The sequence below is a fragment of the Odontomachus brunneus genome, unplaced genomic scaffold (genome assembly GCF_010583005.1).
Source record: "Odontomachus brunneus isolate Ranch 3 - 2012 unplaced genomic scaffold, Obru_v1 Obru_scaffold_028, whole genome shotgun sequence".
Lineage (NCBI taxonomy): Eukaryota > Metazoa > Arthropoda > Insecta > Hymenoptera > Formicidae > Odontomachus > Odontomachus brunneus.
The window spans coordinates 2362966-2384025 of NW_022639478.1; the positions used below are offsets into that span (position 1 = coordinate 2362966).

At 40.7% G+C, this 21060-nt stretch overlaps 1 protein-coding gene across 2 annotated transcripts in view; it reads right to left on the bottom strand.

Moving 5' to 3' along the window:
* Positions 1 to 21060, bottom strand: part of LOC116842944 (growth factor receptor-bound protein 7-like) — a 315479-nt gene that overhangs the window by 65894 nt on the left and 228525 nt on the right. For both annotated transcript variants that reach the window (XM_032812837.1, XM_032812838.1), the window contains 2 exons: positions 20023 to 20250; positions 3389 to 3496 (listed from right to left, as the gene is read on the bottom strand). In XM_032812837.1, coding sequence (XP_032668728.1) covers positions 3389 to 3496; positions 20023 to 20250 — 336 coding nt within the window. The remainder of the gene's footprint in view (positions 1 to 3388; positions 3497 to 20022; positions 20251 to 21060) is intronic.

The window sequence follows — 21060 nt, forward strand, 5'->3', positions numbered from 1 at the left end:
CCCCTCCTGCCGCGCCGATGCGTTCGCTCGGTTCATTCATTCATTCATTCGCAATGAATTTCCTTACATTCGATGCGTACCTATTAGAGAGCGGATAAACACGCGACTGTGAAGAATAATGATACGGTTTGCCGATGGGACGAGCGAGCCCAAACAATACGTAAATAATAACGAACGTATTGATCAGAAAGAAAATCGATGCGCGAGGGGAGGGGAGGATGGCGCGCGAGTGCGACGGAGGGAAAATTGAGAAGATAAATATAGGAATAAATATAGGAATAAATGAATAAATAAGGGTGTTAATCGAAGGGGAAACGGAGAGGGGTAGAGAGGGGAGAGTGTCGAGAGCCTGGGATCGAGCGAGTTAATCGGGACCCCGTGTCGTATAGACGCTACGAAAGTTCGGCGAGAGAAGCCCGCGCAAGCGGCATGGAAAGGGATGACTGAAGGCAATGATCGAACGTGGCGTGACCCGGCAAATTACTGTCACTCGGGGTAATTTCAGCGTAATCGCCTCTTCCATTCCATTTACCGCGTCTAAAGCGAAATTTACCTTTCGAGCGTATCCGAGGCGAGAGAGAGCGGTCGCCGCCGCCGTCGTCGAAAATATAGCGCGCGCCATAGCGAAATAATTCGCCGGTGGACGAGGACACCCACCTGTGTCTGTCTCAACGACGAGGCGACGACGAGGCGACGACGAGGCGACGACGAGGACGCGGACCGTGTATATCGCGACGCGTGCGCGCGGAATTCGTCCTCTCTCCCCCATCCCTCACATCTCTTCTTTCTCCGCGATCTCTTTGTACAAATTTAAAATTGTACTTTCTGATTTCCCCCTCGCTTCGTCCAATTTGCTGAACCATTTCGTACCTGCGGGGCACATTTGTCCTCCACTTACGAAAGAGATCGCAACTTTAAGACGAACAATCCTGTCGATTTTTATCTTGGCTTGTTTTATGGAGCAAGATGAAAAATTACATGTGAAAAATAAGTACACTTTTGTAAATTTAATATTTCCGATAAAATGTAGTTATCTGAACTTTATATTTTACTAAATGCAGTTATCCTGGATTTTTTCGAAATAACTGATTAATGGCAAACATTTGTTATGCATGAAATCTGATATCAAAATTTTAAACGCGTTTAAATCGAAATCACTTTTTTCAATCCGATGTTGAGGAAAATTTAAAAATAAAAAATCGATAAATAAACCAATTGATTTCTAGTTTTATATATATATATCTTTCAAATTAGCTTATTCATAACGCAGACTACAAATGTTATAAAAGCTTTAACAGCTTCTTTTTTTATGAGCTAAAAACTGGGCTAATTTTAAGAAAAAATCACTTTCTGCTTTTAAAACGTCGCTATTTTGTCGATACAATAAATTATTCAATTGCCATAGTTCGTGCCATTAAGAATAGATAAGTAGATTACAATATTATTTCGTTTTTTGTTTTAGCTCAACTGACGGAAGAAAATCTTTCAATGTAAAAGTACCCCAATTTTTCCACATGTTGTATATAGATATCACAGAAATTGTTAACTTTTTTGTAATATATAAATATAATTTTGTATTTAAAACATTGTCTAATAATTGACAAAAATATTTAAACGACATCTTTTCACAGATTTCCAAAAAAAATTCTTATAAAGAGCTATTTTCAAACCGTCTAGACAAGGCAATCTCTTTAATTGTACTTGAGAGGATCTTTCCCGAAGCACAGAAATTTATTCATCTCTTACGGAGTCTTAGGTTGTTCCTCTAAAGAAGTCTCCTGAAGAAGTAAACTGAAATGTTCACGAAACGTCGAAAATAAATTCATAAGAATGTGGCATCGACCCGAAAGTCAGACCAAGCAAATTTATCCATCTCTCATTTTCTCGAGTCGACATTTGGTCCTACTTTTAACCTCAATATTCGATTTAACGTTTACTTAGATACTCTGAAGCCTACACCAGCCTCTTCTGATTTTATTTAACGTAAAACCTTACCAAGAAGACCTCTTTAGAACCTACAAATGGCATTTTGTGCGCTTTCTACCAATTAGAACCACTAAATATGATTTTAGTTTTCATGTGAATTAAAGCTATATTGATCCTTCAGAATATACAGATATTAGGAAGTGTGAGTCGAAAATAGGGCTAAAATTCAATTCGAGTTCTTCCATGGATCATAATCCGCGCTATGGTGAAGCATCTCGCGAGATAAGTCAAAAGATATAGCAGTGCCTGGCGTCAAGTACGGACGCGAAGCAAAGTGCGGGTCGCGAGGTCGGTCGTGTATGCTTATGCGACGCCTCTAGTTGAAAGAAGACTACATTATCATATCGCCGTAGCGGCTAGTCCGATCGAGGTCTGCGTGGACTCAATCGATTCCTCAGGGTCTAATTGCATAAGAAAATTGTCTTCATTTCTACCCTACATTGTACAAACGAAACGCCGAGAGAATCCTCGACGGAGAGCAAGTCTCGAGTCTCGCGCTCACGGCGAAATCGAATTTTCCACCGTGCGTGTCACGCGGCTGCTCCGAGTCACGCGATCTGTGTCAACCGGCGACGAACGTAGTCGCTGCGAATCACCCACTCGGATTCTCGACACTTCCGCGACTTTCCGCGCGCGCCCTCCGCCTCGAGACTTCGCCGTTCTTCGTCGCGAGACGACTCGGCTCCACAGACATCTAAGAACTAGACTGCTAGTTCCTGTACAAACTTGTACAAGAACTTGTATCAAATACGTGGATCCGAAAAGTCTGCACAGTACTCGTGCGCATGGATTATGTAAATGGGATGACAGTCACGTCAGATTGATCGAATTTTAAATAATATACGTTATGTACACACACGTAGTATAACCTCCTCAGTCTTACTATCCAGTCGACTAGGCAAGTCTATAACCCCATTCTCCTTGTACTTAAATCGTGTAAAACTACACGCTCAGCATGCTAAACTATTGATTAATGCGTGAGAAATTTACTTATCCTAGCATCTTTAAAGTCTGACAGTTGACTGCTTTGCAAACTAGAAAAAATTCAGAAAATCTAAAAAAAATATTTTTGTATCCTAGTGATCGTTGAAGTTAGAAAGAACCTAATATTTTCATAAAATTTGGAAATAGCTTAGGACAAGGAGGTTAAAATGTCACTTCTGTAGGCATATGTAGACATCAGCTATATTACCATAATGCCTTTGATACTGCTTGCGTCACGCATGCGTAAACGCATACTTGCTATACACAGTTTTTTTATAATAAAAAATTAGTTTTTAATCGACTTTTACGTGCAATAACTACAGGAACTTAGCAGATCTAATATAGATGTCTGTGTTCACACGGCTTCCCGTCACGTCCTTCTCGACGCCCGGAATCATGCATTCGTAATCGCACTTACGTTGGACACATTGTAGCTGCTGTATTGTTCTTTCGGGCTGCCGCTGCTGTTCTGCTCGCACTGCTTGTTCTTGAAGGCTCGGTAATTCTCGCGGAGCTGTTTGCCGTACTGAAACACAAAGCGACGGTTGCCATCGTTGAGATGTGCGCGACTTGCTGAATGAGCGCGGGATCCGCAGACGCTTACGGGCGCATCGCGACGTCAATACGTAGGAGACAGCGCGACGTGAGAAACGCACCGTCGATTTGCATAATCTTACACGCGGCGAGGTTTGTCGCACGGCCGATCGGCTCCCGATGTCCAGCTGGTGCCAAGCCGGCCCGTCTGGACGACCGGCGTACCGATCGACCGACAGATAGACAGATAAAACGGTCGATATCATGCTCGCCGCGATATCACATTCGCCTAGATAAATTCACCGCAGCTATGCGCACGGAATTGGAAGATACCGCGATTTTTTTCAGCCCTTCACCATCTCTTCCTCCCTCTCCTTCTCTCTCTCGTTTTTTCTTTGCAACTAAACTTCCCCTTTCATAATTTTTCCGCAATATAAACCCCTGAATATGGAAGACAACGCTAATTACTGGAATATTAATAGCAGTTGTAAGATGAATTTATTCCGAGAATTAGCATGTTTCGAGAAAAGTAAACTAGGTAGAGAGAGAAAAGGAGGTAGCAACGTATATGTGCGCCAGAGGGGATTCTTTAAAAATAAAGGGGATACTGAAGCTGAAAACTTCACCGACAGAATACTGGCATTTTTCTGTTTATGTCGTATTGGTTGTACAGAATTATAGATGCTTTTACACGATGGAAGTACGTGAAAAAATAAATAGGAGCACTGCTCAACATATATATAACAAAAACGAAAAAAAAAGTTAAAATCTCAAGCTGTCAGTTAGACAGCTAACACTTCCCTAATCCAAAAGTCCCGTAGCTTGCACATAAAAGTGTGGGTGCTTCAAACAGAAAAATTTTGAAGAAAATTGCATACTGTAACTCTGCATCTGAATTCAGAAGCTTCAGAATGTTGGAAAAGTTTTCAGAAAGATTTCTACACATGCAAGGTTTTCCGTTGAATATGATAAAACAAAGCAACACACATTTATGTAAGTTCTGTGTGTACAAAAAATACAAAAAGAACAGCGTGATTGTGTTAGTGGCGATCGTCTCTGCGTTATCAACATTCAAGTTATCAAGTTCGTCATCGATTCCAGCATCCCTTTAAAAATTGACTTTGCCGTTATTCTCTTTCAAAGATCGTTCTAATGGACACGATTATTTTTCTCGCTAACGTTGTTCACGAGTTGCACGATGTTGGCCCGCATAACGTCGAGTTCGAGGCGCTTGCAGCGTTTACGCATCGTGCTCTGCTTTCATCCTTCGCGCAACAGGATTAACGATATTCAGTTTTCAGCACGAGCGAACTGTAATCCCATTTCTTACGAGCGATTGGCGAGCGCGAGGAAAATATTCGATAGGGACGCCAATTCCTTTCGCTTCGAAATATTTATATTATATTTCAATCGGGCGACGATAAAGTTTCACGGCTGGGTCAAAGGTAATCCGTGCGAGCTCCCTTAAGCTCCTTATATCGCTGACGTGACGGGACACAGTCATCTCCGGCGAGACTGAGTCAAGTACAGAGCTTACTTCCTTGTTCGATTTGGAACCCTTATAAATCACTTATTCCTCAAAATTGCTGCTCATTCTAAAAAGAGCAACGAGATTGCCTAGGAAATTATTACATCAAAAAGACATATCAAGTAAAGTGACGATAAAAACTTTCGCTATAAAAAAAGATATTTGCCATCAAATAGAGAAATCCGCCAACTAAACTTTTACTCTAAATTGGGAGAAATCGGATCGGAATTAATCTAGCATATTCTATTGAACTTGAACGACCAACGCGGAGAATCATGAAATAGCACACTATATAAGCTATTCTTCTACCTTTGATGCTATATTTGGTTGTGCACTACTATTCTTCTTTTCATATCAAGACTTTGAGAAGAACTTGCTAAGAGATTCTAAAATGGCTCTCTATTTTATAGGCTCTACCAGCAAAAGTCTATAATACAGAGTGTCCCAAAACAACTTTCCAAGTTCTCGTGAAGGCATAAAACGGATCAAGATGAACATAAAAATCCTATACCATTTTGCGATATTCACAATAATTATTGAAATATTAATTAAAGAAGATTTATGAATAATCACATGAGATATTGTAGATGAGCTGTAGTGGCGATATCTGCCACGTGCTTATACATTAGATCAAACTGAACAAAAAAGTCCTCTACATTTTTCCTAATAATTTTGTAGATTTTCAGTTATTAATTAGATAACATTAATGTATTATCTCGAGCGACTATCCGTCAATTTTCTTTAATTAATAGTTAATCTTCTTTAATTAATAATTAAAAATCTACAAAGTTATTAGGAAAATGACAGGATTTTTTCGTTCAGTTTGACATAATGTACAAACACAATTGTAGACGTCGCCATTACAGTTAATCTACCATATCTCGCGTGATCATTCATAAATCTTCTAACTAATATCTCGACAATTATTGTGAATATCACAAAACGGCATGGGACTATTATATTCACTTCAACCTGTACTACATCTCCACTTCGAACTTTATTGTGGGTTGTATAAACATTTGTAGAAAACAAATACTCGGAATTATTCATTATATGATTCTTTCGGTTATTCTATTGGAACTTAATTTTTATTCGGAATATGTTCGTTACCAGTGTCACGCATGTGTGACAGAAAACAGAACACACCGACTTTTCACAAGAGACCGGCGTCCCATGTGTAACAGCGATAATTTTTCTTTCTACGTCCACATATACAGGGTGTCTCACACTCTCCTCCGGGCATTTTGTGGGGACGTAGAACAAGTTGAGGTGAACATAAAAGTCCGTTTTGCAATATTCGCAATAATTATCAAGATATTAATTGTAGAAAATTTGTGAATGATCATGCAGGATATGGTAAATGAGTTATAATAGCGACGACTGCCGTCGTGTACTTATACTTTAGGTCAAATTGAACAAAAAAGTCCTCTACCATTTTGCAAATAATCACATAGATTTTTAATTATTAATTAAAGAAGATGAGTGCATTATCACGCAAAATCGTGCAATAATCTTCTTTAATTAATAATTAAAAATCTACGTGATTATTTGGAAAATGGTAGAGGACTTTTTTGTTCAATTTGACCTAAAGTATAAGTACACGACGGCAGTCGTTGCTAGTATAACTCATTTGCCATATTCTACATGATCATTTATAAGTTTTCTACAATTAATATCTCGATAATTATTGCGAATGTTGCAAAACGGTATAGGACTTTTATGTTCACCTCAACATGTTCTACGTCCCCACAAAATGCCCGGAGGAGAGTGTGAGACACCCTGTATACAAGCAGACTAAGTCTGTTTTACATAATCACGTTAAAAAGAAATACGAGGTGGTCTATGAAAAGTGTTCCTCAAACGAACCGTGCTCGCGACCAATGTGAGCAATACATCAATTATGTAACCTAGTCAACTACAGGTAAAATATATGAGACAACCAACTATTATAATTAATCCTTCGAGCACACACATCCAGTGAAAGACACCAAAGGCACACAGCAAACTTACAAACCAAGGTGCAAACTTGCACCAATAATTTTTACCGATTTATAACTCGGCTCCGCGCGAACTGATCAACTTGTCATTTTCTTAATATAAAAAAAGATCAGAAATTTGTCGATGATAGTACAAAAGCCGTTAAGAAAGTAATAAAGAAGTGAACAATTGATTTATATTTCATTTTCTTAAGAAAAAAATCACTTTTTGAAGATATTAATAGTGCAAATTTGCATTATAGTGCACGCTTGAAGAATAAATAAGTAATGGTTTTTTATCCACGAGAGGACAATAGCTTGTACATATGCCTTAATATCCCCCACATTAGTCCTTTAAGTTCCGTAGAATTTGCAGGATTAAAGCAGGGACCAAAATTTCGACTCACGGGATTCCCCATGTCCTCGGATTTGTTCGCGAATTTGATCTTGCGCAACATGGTCGCAAGAATCTTGACACGAAACTTTGTTTCCAGAAAATCAAGAAAAGCTGACGCGTCCTCCGGCAAATATGTGTCAACAACACAAATATAGTTGCGAAAGATGAGAAGAGAGAAAAAAGAATTGAGCAAACGCGACGCTACGTGTACGCGTGCATAACCGTAATGGGCCTGGTATAGGCCATCGTATCGACCTAGAAGACAGTTGGATGCATCTACGCTCGACTGACTGCTCGCATACGCGCGTCCACCCGTATACACGCAAGCACTGCCGTGACGTGCACGGAACCCGCACGCACACACGCACACACGCACACACGCACACACACACACACAACGAAGGCAGAGAACGCTGTACTAATGCGGGCTGCAACTCGCATCGGCTACGAAAATTATCCGGTGAGCTCCGCAACCGCCGAAGGCTCGGCTCGACCGGGCTGGCAACAGCCAGGGCGGACTCAAGTCGACGCTCCAGATGTTCGAGATGTTTGCTACTTTTAACGCGCGTCCGTTAAAACTCTCGAGTTACGTAAACGGCGCCGTGCGACTCTGTTTAATTGTGATAAAAAGGATTAAGCGAAATGAGAGTGACCGCGCGCTTATCGCTTCCGCTATGCAGTCGATCTCGCGAGGGATCAATATTTATCTGGCGATACCGAAATTCTAGTATCGAAATAAAAATCTTATATCGTTTCCTTCTCTCTCTCCCTTTCACTTCCTCTCTTTCTCTCTCAAAATAATTAAGAGAGCGCGTCTCTGGATAATAGAAAAACTACCTTCGCAAACTTCTCAGAATTTTGATCATAAAACTAATATATTGATTAACTATTGCAATTAACTGTACAAAAAAGACAGACACAAACTGTCTCTATATTTTGTATTAAGTGTCGTTTTGTAAACCGTATATTTTTTCTTTGATAAATAAAATATAAATATGCAACATTATTGTAGAGTTACTTCGATACCGAGACACGTTCGCAAATACAACTCGGGATAAATTAGCAATATATTTATAAAATAAATATATTCGTGCACTGTAAGAAACGCTTCTCATCGTTTAAAACTATTTCCCAATAAATATGGTTTACTATTGCTGTCTTGCGTCAGAAAAAATGCAGAATATATTAAATTTAGTTTTTTTATTTACGTTAATGTAATATGTGGTTCTTTTAAGTTAGAGTATTGTCTGGTCATTTTTGACATTGTGCTAAACTGTATCGCATTTGTAACGAGTTGAAATGTGTGATTTCGTATAATGTTTTGCATTAATCTTGTTTAATCTCATTTAATATCATTATATTTCTTCAATTTCAATTATTTTATAAATAAAAATTACTTTTACTATACAAAATAATATATCCCACAACTGCAAAAAACTTTAACTAATGAAACGTCAATTAAGGGGATGCTGAAGCTGAAAATTTTACCGACAAAACACTGACATTTTTCTGCAAAGTTTACGTCGTATTGGTTACACAGAATTACAAATGCTTTTACGCAATGAAAGTATGTGCAAAAATAAATGGAAGTATTGCTCGATATGTGGCAAAAACAAACAAAAAGTTTTTAATGTAAAATCTCAAGTAAAATCTCAAGCTGTCAGTTGGCGTATTATTTGTCTAATCCAAAATTCTGCATCATGTATATACTGAAAGTGTGGATGCTCCAAACAGAAAAATTTTGAAGAACATTGCTCTACATTTGCATTTGCATTTGGAAGCTTAAAAATATCGAAAAAGTTTACAGAAAGATTTCTACACATATATGGTTAGGTTTTTCGTTGAATATGGTAAAACAAAGCAACACACATTCATGTAAGTTCTGTATATACGAAATACGAAAAAGATAGCGTAATTATGTTAATGACGAACGTTTCTACATTATCGACATTGTTCAAGTTCGTCATTGACTCCATCATCCCCCAGCAAATGCAATAGACGACGTGACAAGCACCGGCTGTGTGTGTCGAAAATCAAGATTATTTTCTAATAATGTACTCACGATACATCCCAACGATCGCACATCGCTACTTCGGCACTCCTGATACTTATTTCCGTGTCAGGCTCACTTTCGATAGATAAAAGATGCGTAGAACACGGAGCAATGTCGACCGCGATGTGTCAGTGGAGGCTGTTTGTCACGAAAAGATCGAAGTACAAGATGGCCGTGCATGCAATCAACGACACAGTGCCGAAAATGCGCGCCAAAACATGAACGATGTCGCAGTTCGACAAGGACGCACTCTAGTAGCTACGCCTCTCTCACTCTCGCTGACGGAACGACCGCGCGAGATCCGACATCGCGTATATCTCTATAGCGTCGTTTTCTTTCTCTTTTCCTCGGATTATCATCGCAATTCTAACTCCTCGTTAATAAGTTCGATGATCGTCCGATTTTACTACTACTTGAGCGAGTCGATGTTAATGAGAAGTGCAATAGACGCCGCAACAAACACGGGCTGTGTATATCGAAAATCAAGGAGACTACTTTCTAATAACGTACTCACGATACATCCTGATGATCGCACATAGCTATTTCGGCACTCCTGATACTTATTTCCGCGTCACTTTTGATAGATAAAAGATGCGTAAAACGCGGAACGATGTCGATCGCGATGTGTCAGGGGAGGCTGCTCGTCGCGAAAAGATCGATGCACAAGACAGCCGCGCAATCGACGACGCATAGTGCCGAAAGTGTGCACTACGGCGTGTAGGATGGCGCGCTGGTACGTTGTCCTATCGGATTGCGGCTCCGCGATGCCACTCGATAGATCGATAGTTACTAGAATTTTCCGACCAGTGATGCGCACTCTGCAACTTCTAACGACAGTATCGTTATGGGTTTTCTACAATAAACCATTAGTCATGTGCTACAAGCAAATTAACCAATCACAATCAATTATTTTCAATAATAATAATCGACTGTAACTGATTAACTTGCCTACTGCTTATGACTAATATCTTATTGTAAAAGGCCTATTAAGCTTGTATATTACATTAGGCTTGCTCAATCTATTTATTGCTTACATCTTACTGCTTAAATTTTTTATATGTCTCCGGTCTTACTGTCGAATTAAACCACACGTTTTCGCTTCCTGGATAAATCAACGTAAGCAATGCACAGCTAGATACAAATGCGACTCTGACCGAGAAGTTCTAGTAACTATCGATCTATCGAGTGGTACGGCATCCGCGAGCGCGCCGTACACACCGCAGTGCACACTTTCGGCACTTTGCGTCGTCGATTGCGCGGCCGTCTTGTACATCGATCTTTTCGTGACGAGCAGTCTCTACTGACACGTCGCGATCGGCATCGCTCCGCGTTCTTCGCATCTATTATTTATCGAAAGTGAGCCTGGCGCGAAAATAAGTATCGGGAGTGCCGAAATAGCGATGTGCGATTGTCGAGATGTATAGTGAGTACGTTATTAGAAAGCTATCTCCTTGATTTTCGATACACACAGCCGATGCTTTTTGCAGCGTTTATTACACTTTTCATTAACATCGACTCGCTCAAGTAGTAGCAAAATCGGACGATCGTCGGATTTACTATTAACGAAGAGTTAGAATCGCGATGATAATCCGAGGAAAAGGGGAAAAAAACGACGCTAGAGATATACGCGACGTCGGATCTCGCGCGGTCGGTCCGTCAGTGAGAGTGAGAGAGGCGCAGCTACTAGAGCGCGTCCTTGTCGAGCCGCGACATCGTTCACGTTTTGGCGCGCACTTTCGGCACTGCGTCGTTGATTGCGCGGTCATCTTGTACTTCGATCTTTTCGCGACGAGCAGCCTTCCCTGACACATCGCGATCGACATCGCTCCGCGTTCTACGCATCTTTTATCTATTGAAAGTGAGCCTGGCGCGGAAATAAGTATCGGGAGTGCCGAAATAGCGATGTGCGATTGTCGAGATTTATAGTGAGTACGTTATTAGAAAGCTATCTCCTTGATTTTCGATACACATAGCCGATGCTTTTCGCAGCGTTTATTACACTTCTCATTAACATCGACTCGCTCAAGTAGTAGCAAAATCGGACGATCGTCGGATTTACTATTAACGAAGAGTTAGAATCGCGATGATAATCCGAGAAAAAGGGAAAAAAAACGACGCTAGAGATATACGCGACGTCGGATCTCGCGCGGTCGGTCCGTCAGCGAGAGTGAGAGAGGCGCAGCTACTAGAAGCGCGACATCGTTCACGTTTTGGCGCGCACTTTCGGTACTGTGTCGTTGATTGCGCGGCCATCTTGTACTTCGATCTTTTCGCGACGAGCAACCTCCACTGACACATTGTGATCAACATCGCTCCGAGTTCTACGCATCTTTTATCTATCGAAAGTGAGTCGTGCGCGGAAATAAGTATCGGGAGTGCCAAAATAGCGATGTGAGATCGTCGGGATGTATCATGAGTACGTTATTAGAAAGCAATCCACTTGATTTTCGATAAACACAGCCGGTCCTTGTCGCGGCGTCTATCGCACTTATCATTAACATCGACTCGCTTAAGGGGATGCTGAAAACTTTACCGACAGAACACTGACATTTTTCTGCAAAGTTTATGTCATATTGGTTACACAAAATTACAAATGTTTTTACGCAATGAAAGTACATGCAAAATAAATAGAAGTATTGTTCGATATGTGACGAAAACGAACAAAAAATTTTTAATGTAAAATCTCAAGCTGTCAGCGTAATATTTCTATATATGTATGGTTTCCGTTGAATATGGTAAAACAAATCAACACGTATTCATGTAAGTTCTGTATATACAAGAAATGCGAAAAGGATAGCGTGATTATGTTATCGTCTCTGCATTATCGATATTGTTCGAGTTCGTCATCAACTCCAGCATCCCCTTAAGTTTACCCATTCACGATGAAAGATGTTAATCCGTCGTTGGAAAGATGGAGTCTAAAGCCTTATGTCCATCGATGCTAGAAATCTGCCCGAGATCTAGATCTGAGAAAAAAGCAACCAATCCATTTGTAGCTTTTACGGAAAAGCAATAGTTTTATCGGTTATACGTTTCTCGGATCGAGATCTTGGACTGATTTCTAGCATCGTGGACACAAGGCTTAAGAGACCCTACACATTCCATTTCGTCCTCTTTGAATCTTTGTAATATCTTCAGAATGTCTTTCTGTTAGCTGTTATTAAATTCTAATAGTCCACAAAATCATAAGATTATGAGGATTTTAAGATTTGGGAAATTACAAAAATATAAGAAAAAGAAAAGAAAAGAAAAAAGAAATCCACCCTTCTAATGATCTTTCTAATAACACAAAATTTCAAGATGCTCAAATTAGACTTTCCTCTTTTTTTTAATCACAATATTTTTCCGAATTTAATAAAAAATTCGGAAGTAAGTATACAGAGATGTATAGAACAACTTCCGAAACTCTTATAGAGGCATAGTACGGATTAAGGTGAACATAAAAGTCCTACATCGTTTTGTAATATTCGTAAAAATGATCGAGATATTAATGAAAGAAGATTTGTGATCAGATATGGTAGATGTAGTGATACATTTTCCGTCGTATGCTTGTATATTAAGTCAAACTGAACAAGAAAGTCCTCTACCTTTTTCCTAATATTTTTGTGAATTTTTAGATAACATTCATATATTAGTTATCTAAAAATTTTCAAAAATATTAAGAAAAAAGTAGAAAACGTTTTTTGTATAGTTTGAGTTAATATACAAGCATATGACGGCAAATGTGTCACTACAGCTCATCTACCATGTCTCGCGTGATCATTCATAAATCTTCTTTCATTAATATCTCGATAATTATTGTGATGATTATTATATTGTGATTAAAATATATTATCGTGAGCGACCACACACATCCGTCAATTTTCTTTAATTAATAATTAAAAATTTACAAAGTTACTAGGAAAAATGGTACAGGACTTTTTTGTTCAATTTGATCTAACATATAAGCATATAATGGCGTGATCGTTCATAAATTTTCTTTAATTAATATCTCGATAATTATTACGAATATCATAAAACAATATAGGACTTTTATGTTAATCTCAATCCATACTATGCTTTCACAAGTGCTTCGGAGATTGTTCTAGGACATCCTGTATTCTAAAAGACAAATTTTGCAATTATGCTTCCACCGCTCCTCTCACAATAAATATACAGGGTGTTTGACAACAATCAGAGCTAATATATTGCTAGAATATATCAGGATAAGTAATAGAATCAGTGTATTTTTCGAAACAACCATGTAAAATTTCGAGTTATTAACGAACAAAGATTTGCATCGAGGACCAGCTCACTGACTAATCAGCGCGCGCGAGATCTCGAAAAAAGTATCGATCCTACTTATCCTAACCTATTCTAAGGATATTAGCTCTGATGCTATCAAACATCCTGCATAAAACAAAGTATTTTGTAGATCTACTCCTATTGTCTCTGTAGTTTGCTTTGTCTATTTGATTTCTCCCTGATATAATTGTACATGTCGTCGTACGCTTCTTCTTTATTGGGCGCGAGAAGCGGAGAGAAATTAAGGGCGAGGGCCCGATCCATCGTCGCTTCCGCGTTTCACAGGAGAGCAGCGTGATCGAGGTGGATGTGAAGATGAAGGGCGTCGGCGGCGACTAATTGAAGGCGGCCCCGGAGTATTGCCGGCGCGCGTTTGGAGATAATTACGTAATTCAATTATTCGTGAACGTAGACGGGAAACGCGCGCCAACGAGGAGAGATGGGGAGGGGGAAGGGAGGGAAGAAGAGCGAGAGCGACGAGGCACGAATGTATGCTAACATTAATCAACGACGGTAACGGAGAACGATAACGAGGCACGCGGACTCAAAGTAAACACGGGATAATGCTGCATCGGAAACCCCTCGATATTGCCGCAAGATCGGCCGAGCGGACGGCGACGGAGCCATCGATTATCGCCGAGAAGTTGCCTCTCGCGAGGCGCATACAACAAATTTCCGTTGTAATTGAATGATCGTACAAGTTAGCGCGCGCTCACGACCCGTCTTTCTTGCCGCGGCTAATTATAATTCTCACATCGCCGTTTTCTTCGCGAAGAGCAAGAAAATCCGAACGGGAATAAAGTAGTCGCGCAACGGTGAGATATCTCTCTCTCTCCTTCTTTCTCTTTCTTTCTCTCTCTCTCTGTCCGTCTCTCTCTAGCACTACTTTGTTGCATTACGCTTAGTTATCTATATTACTTTCTCTTATTAATCCTATTTGACACTTAAAGAGTCTATTATAAATTATGTTTATGTAACCATACTCTCTTGCTAACTTTAAAATACTATAAAAAAAATTCGAGTGTATTAATCGCTTAAATGATATAAGTTCGGAGATAATATTTAACTTACTTTTTGCTTACTATTGTATTTTCTTTTAACTCATAATAAATACAAATGAATTCTTTTCTTTTAACTCGTTCTATTTTCTTTTAACTCATAATAAATATAAATGAAAATTAGATGTTTTGTAATTTTCAAAATTTTTCAAAAAGAATATAACAATAAAGAGAAAAGAAATATATACTTATTTAAAAGAATCCACCATGGGGGAATCGCGCAATCAGTTTAAATCACCATTGAAGAGATTAACATGAGGTCTGTTGTAATGAACGAACTAACGCGTTTTGGTTGAAGGAAATGGAATTTCGGGTTCTTAAGACCAAACCTGAGTCATAAGAACCGTAGAAGTTCAATGTCCCTTGACCAAAACGGTTCGTTCACTCAAGCCAAATTTCACGTTGATACAACCAAATGTTTTCTCTGTGTAATGTGATTACGCTTGTTCGTGCTTCTCTTTGAAAACTGCGATTTTGGAGAATCTATGTGTAGTGCTCCACTCAGGCAACCGAAACAATTTTTTGCAATGCTACTGTAAACTCACAAGGGGCTGTCGATCCCAGGGTTGAAATACATTCTAACTCTTTCTCTTTCTCTGTCTCTCTTGCTATCGCGTGATGCGTTTAACCGAGTAGAAAGCGACCCGCTATTTGCCGACTCCAGCTTCATCCGTCCGTGGCTCTATTATCGCTTTACGATCTATTCACTTTTTCATTATCGTTATCGCTTTATGACGACGACGTGAGTAAGCCGCAGAGTTAATATCGAATGACAATATTTTATTAACGCTCGCGAGACGGGCGTCACCAGTACTATCGCCGCGATCCCGATATCTTCGTCCTAAATAGAACTCGGGAGAAACTTCGGATTCATTCGCGCCGATGGCACGCGGCGAGTATTCCGCGGCGTTATTATTTTTACGTATTAATAGAACCCGCGGAACCCGCTCTTCCTCCCTCTTCCCACCTCAATCGACCGAGCGGCTGAATTAATTACGGATGTGATAAATTCCGCGAATATTTCTTTTTAATTAATCTCCATATAAAGGAGTTATCGCGCGAGCGAGCTATCTTTTGTCGGAGCTCCGGTCGGCCGTCTCGCGGGTTAACGAAGACCCCGACGACTCCGCACTTAGACCTCATAGATTTCCAGTGAGGTGAATCGAAGAATGTCCGCGAGGATTGAAATACGACCGGCAGTGGAGGAGGGAGTCGGAGCGAGGGGCGGCAGAGTGGTGGCGTGGAAACAAAGGGAGCGCGAAGGAGGCGGAGGAGTGTCAATGTCTTCCCGATCAAAGCGAGTCCTGCAGGTTTCTCCGAGCCTACCCGCTCATTTTCTTTCTCTCTGTCTCTTTCTCCCTTTCTTTTTCTTTCTCCTCCTCCCTCTGTCTGTCTGTCTCGGTCTCTCTGCCACGTTCCTCGCGCGCCCTTCCGCGTCCTCCCCAACCCTTCTCGTTCGCCGCATCTCATCAGACTCCTAGCTTTTTCTCGGATGAAAGAGTTACAAAGGCTTTCCTGGGACACGCGTAAGTACTACCTAGCGCGGTTACCGACCAAGACGTCTCTGCTCGTCCTTTTCCCTTCGGATGAAAGGCGGAGCCGAGTCGAGCCGAGTAACGGAGAGACAGAGAGGAGAGAAAGACACCGAGAGAGAGAGAGAGAGAGAGAGAGAGAGAGCCGGGCAGAGAAGAGCAGCGTGGCGCACATAGTAGATCCAGAGCGGAGGTAGACCGACGGGAGATGCGGCAGACAGAGTATGGACGGCCGACGAAGCCGATAAACACTAGGCAAGTCTGCCCGCTGGCCACGGTAGTGTGCAGGCACACGGCTCGGGACGACCCTCGAGGATGCACCAGGAGCTGGGGGAGGAGGGAGAGGAGGCGGCTGGATTACGATTCCCTAGCGCAAGGGTCCCCAAATTACATCCCGCGGCAGGCTGGGTTGTTATCCGGTCCGGCGAGTCTTATTCGAAATGAAGTTATAATGATGATGACGACGACAACGATGATTAGGATGATAATGATGATGGTGATGATGATAATGACGATAGCCAAAGCAACATTGTGAGAAAGTGGAAACGAAATGGAAACCGACGAGGGTGCGCGGATGAAATCGTCGAGACTGTGCAGAGACACTCGAGTGTATCCTGCTTGAAAACGCGAATCTGACGGGAATTGATAATGGACGTATCATTAAAGCCATTGCGCGCGACGTGTCACTCGAATGTCATTACAGAATTCGGCAACTGTAAACACGCGTCGTTCCAATTGCGAACATATTTCATGCATCGAGAGTGCCTCTCCTCTATCGCGACATATTGTTTTAATTAATTTCACTTCGATTGGAATTTCATTCGTGATTCTCGTTTCGATTTTACTACTGACTGACGGCCGTCGGCAGACACATTTTCCCTATACGTGCCAAAGAATACGTACTCTTTCCAAGCCAGTGTCGTACACTTCAAAATTACGTCTACGCGGATTATTTACGTATTGTTTACATGATGTATACACGGTTCTTTTTCGCGCAGATAATGTAGACATGTTAATGTAGAACATTATAAATTATGTTAAAATACACAAAGAAAAATAGTAATTAAATTATGAAAAGTTAGCGTATATTCCGGCTATTAATTAAAATGTAATGTTTAAGAAAAGATAATTGCGTGAAATGTTTATGTCAACATGTGACAGATTGGTAAACTGTAAGATTAAGAATGTAACCACAAAATTCGATAAATTCTAACTCGCTTAGAAAAAAAATATTAATTTTTCTTAATCAATTGTTGTGTATACCGTACGTTTTTTAAACGATATCCATAGATCACTCATTGTCAATAGATGACATCTCATTCATAGTCTACATTGTCCACACGTTGATGTAGAACATCATAATTTAAACATAAACATCTATTTTTTCCTCTTTTTTATTAATTCTTACGTCCTTATAGTCATAAATGCGACTAGTGTAAGAGTTACAGAGAAAAATATCGGAAGTGGGAAATTTGCTCGAGTTGAGAATCGAACCTTGCCCGGTTACTCAACCAACTAAACCATCCAAAGTTCCATGTTTCGATACACCTCTTTCCCTCTCTTATATGGTTTTATTATTGCCAAAATGGTAATTCTTCTAATTTAATCGCCTATAATTCGGTTTCAAATCTTACTGGATTTTACACTAGTGAAACCTTCACGAAGGATGGTGACGACGGTGATCCCACATCGGGTTCCACTTCTGGGGATCAACCGGATTGAAGAGGTGGTCTGAGCAGCCACTCTAGCTCGAGGAAGAATAGGCCTCTAAAGAGTAGCGTAATAGAGAGTAGGCGGCGGTCGTGGTCTGGAAACTCTTTCTCTCTGTCTCTCTTTCTCTCAGCGGAGCTGCCGGTCGCGCGTTGCTAGCGGAAACCGTTACGAACCACGAGTTACTCTTCTCTATCGGCGGACGCCGCGCTCGACGGGCGAGAGAAAGAGAGGACAAAGGCCGTCTACGTTCGAGAATAAACCGATATTATCGACGACGATGAGAAAGGAGAGCCTCGTGTCTCACGAGCTCGATCCTCGTTAAAAAAGAGAGAGAAAGAGTGAGAAAGAAAAACGTACGGTGTCAGTGCCACGACTGCTCTTTAAAAAAAGGGGGAGGGAGAGAAAAGAAAAAGAGGAGAGGAAGAAGAAACTGCCACGCGAAACACGTTGAGGTTGTGTGCAGTGCGTTTATACGCACGTCGGACGGAGTGGTGAAGTGTTCTTCTCTCCGCGGGCCCGCTAAACACGAACCACGCGAGTCACGCAACTTCTCTGAACTTCACGAGAAGTTTCGACATTCGAGTCGACGGGTGACGAGAGAGAGGGAGAGGTAGAGAAAGAAAATAAGGCTCATTATACCCGGGCATCGAGGAGCTAATGATACCCGCGGCCCCGTCCAGGATAGAGGGATGGTCACGTCGTGAAGTGAGTCGGGGCCGAATAAGAAGACGCGCGCGGCAGGATCGGCTGGGAACGAACATCCTGGCGATACTTTATAAACTCCATTATCTTCGCCGCGAATTCAAGTGCCTCTCTTCCCCTCAGCTTGATATTAACTCGGATTCCGCTCGTAATTTAAAACGATTATTTGCCGGAGGCATTAACCACCATCACCATCGCCATCACCATCGCCACCATCACCATCACCATTACCATCATCATTACCATCACCATCACCACCATCACTACTACTACCACTACTATCATTATCAGTACCATCACCACCACCATCACCATCACCATCACCACCACCATCACCATCACCATCACCACCACCATCACCATTACCATCACCATCACCATCCCATCACCATCACCACCACCATCACATTACTCGTATTCCTAATTTACTTCTTATAGTTGATTCACAATACCCACAGTATATCATTACTTTTATATATATATTTTAAATGAGTCGGTGCTCGTGAAGAGCGCGTGTTGTTCTGATTAATATGCACAAAAAAATACAAAATAAGAAAAATGATTAAATGAGTTATGAATGATAAATGTATGTACGACTTGTATGCTTTTATATTCAATTTTTGTGCTGCAACCCTTAAAGAAGTTTCAAGGAACTACTATAGTAATTAAATTAAAGTCTATTGTTTCAAGAAAGAAGCTCTTTAACGATTGCAACGTAAAAATCAAAGTGACTTGAAAATAAGAGCGCAATAAATCGTAGATAATTCGTGTATAATTAATGAATATCGCATATAATTAATTTATCTATTTTCTATTTTTAACAAGTTCTATAGTATTACGTCTCTTCCTCAAGAGGAAGATCCCTTAAGGGTTGTGGTGCAAAAATAAAAATTTTTCTAATTTAAGAGCGTGTAATTAGCATATCAATTCTATGTATTCGTCTTGTCAATCGATTTTTTATTAGCAGTTAGAATAGAAGTTGGCTGTCCTACAGTTATCTACCTTCTACCAAAAAATATTGTTTTCTGGATTAACTAATGGAGCGCGAGATTTTGGGATTCATTTTCGAAGAGCACATAAATAGCACATATTTACATAATTTTGCCGTTAAATTTTTAGTAGGTGAGGAAATTAGCTGAGTAGACGTGTGTGCTGTGGTAGGTTATTCGTCGGTGCGCCCACTCGGACAAATTGCGATACGCCCGGATCGCTGTTCTACGTCGTACGGGATCGCGCGCACGGACGAGGAAGAGAAAGAGGTATCTCGTCGCTTACCTTAGCGAGCCTCATGGCTGTGAGCCAGCACGCGCGCGATTTTTCGCTGTCGAAAGCGATGACCTTGAGCCCGGGTTCCCCAGCCTCCGTGTCTTCGGCCTCGGCGTTACTGTTCGGCCTCAGGCAGGCGCCCCACGCGAAGGGAGCGCCAAAACACCGTTTCGCGTTCGGAATCCTGTAGACGTTGTAGTCCGTCAAGTGCACGAGTGTGATTAGCTGTTCGTTGTCCTGCAACAAGAAACGACCACCAGGCGGTTCGATGAGAAATATTCATGACTAATTGGAACAACGAAGACAACGCTTTTGGACAATCGGACTGTCGAATAATCCCGAGCGCACGCTATCTTTCTTTCTCCCTTTCTCAAAAAAGCCAGTAATGTTTTTCGGATCATATATATTGAGCGCAAATGTCAGAGAAAGAGACACTGGAGTAACGCGTGATTTCCTTAAAGTTTCCGTATGTTGAGCCGAAATATAGAAACGCTTTTTTAAGAGTTATACCTGTATATTTGTGGAATAATTTATCAACTCTACGAAATATGAGTTGTTCCGAGTAACTCAAAGTCAAGTTTTATGAGACCTTGATGGCTGGAAAATTGCTAATGTCAGCATAAAGGAAATCGAAGCAAGATGGCATATTTTTCAAAATTCCAAAGTTACAGTCCGTAGACAACTAATTATTGTAATTAAGGAGATGCCGAACATGAAAAATTTACCGACATAACATTGACTTTTTTTTGTAAAGTTTATGTCTTGTTGCTTGTCCAGAATTACAAACGCTTTTATACAACAAAAGTGCATGCAAAAATAAATTGGAGCATTGCTCAATATGTGACGAAAACGAAAAAAATATGTTTAAATTTAAATTTTGAGCTGTCAGTTAGTACAATATTTGTTTAATACAAACATTCTGCAGGTTGTATATACCGAAACTGTGGATGCTCCAATCAGGAAAATTTCAAAGATTATTACTACACTTTCAAAATTTAGTTTCGATACCAACAAAGATATGAAAAGTTTCCAGCGACGCTTGGGAGG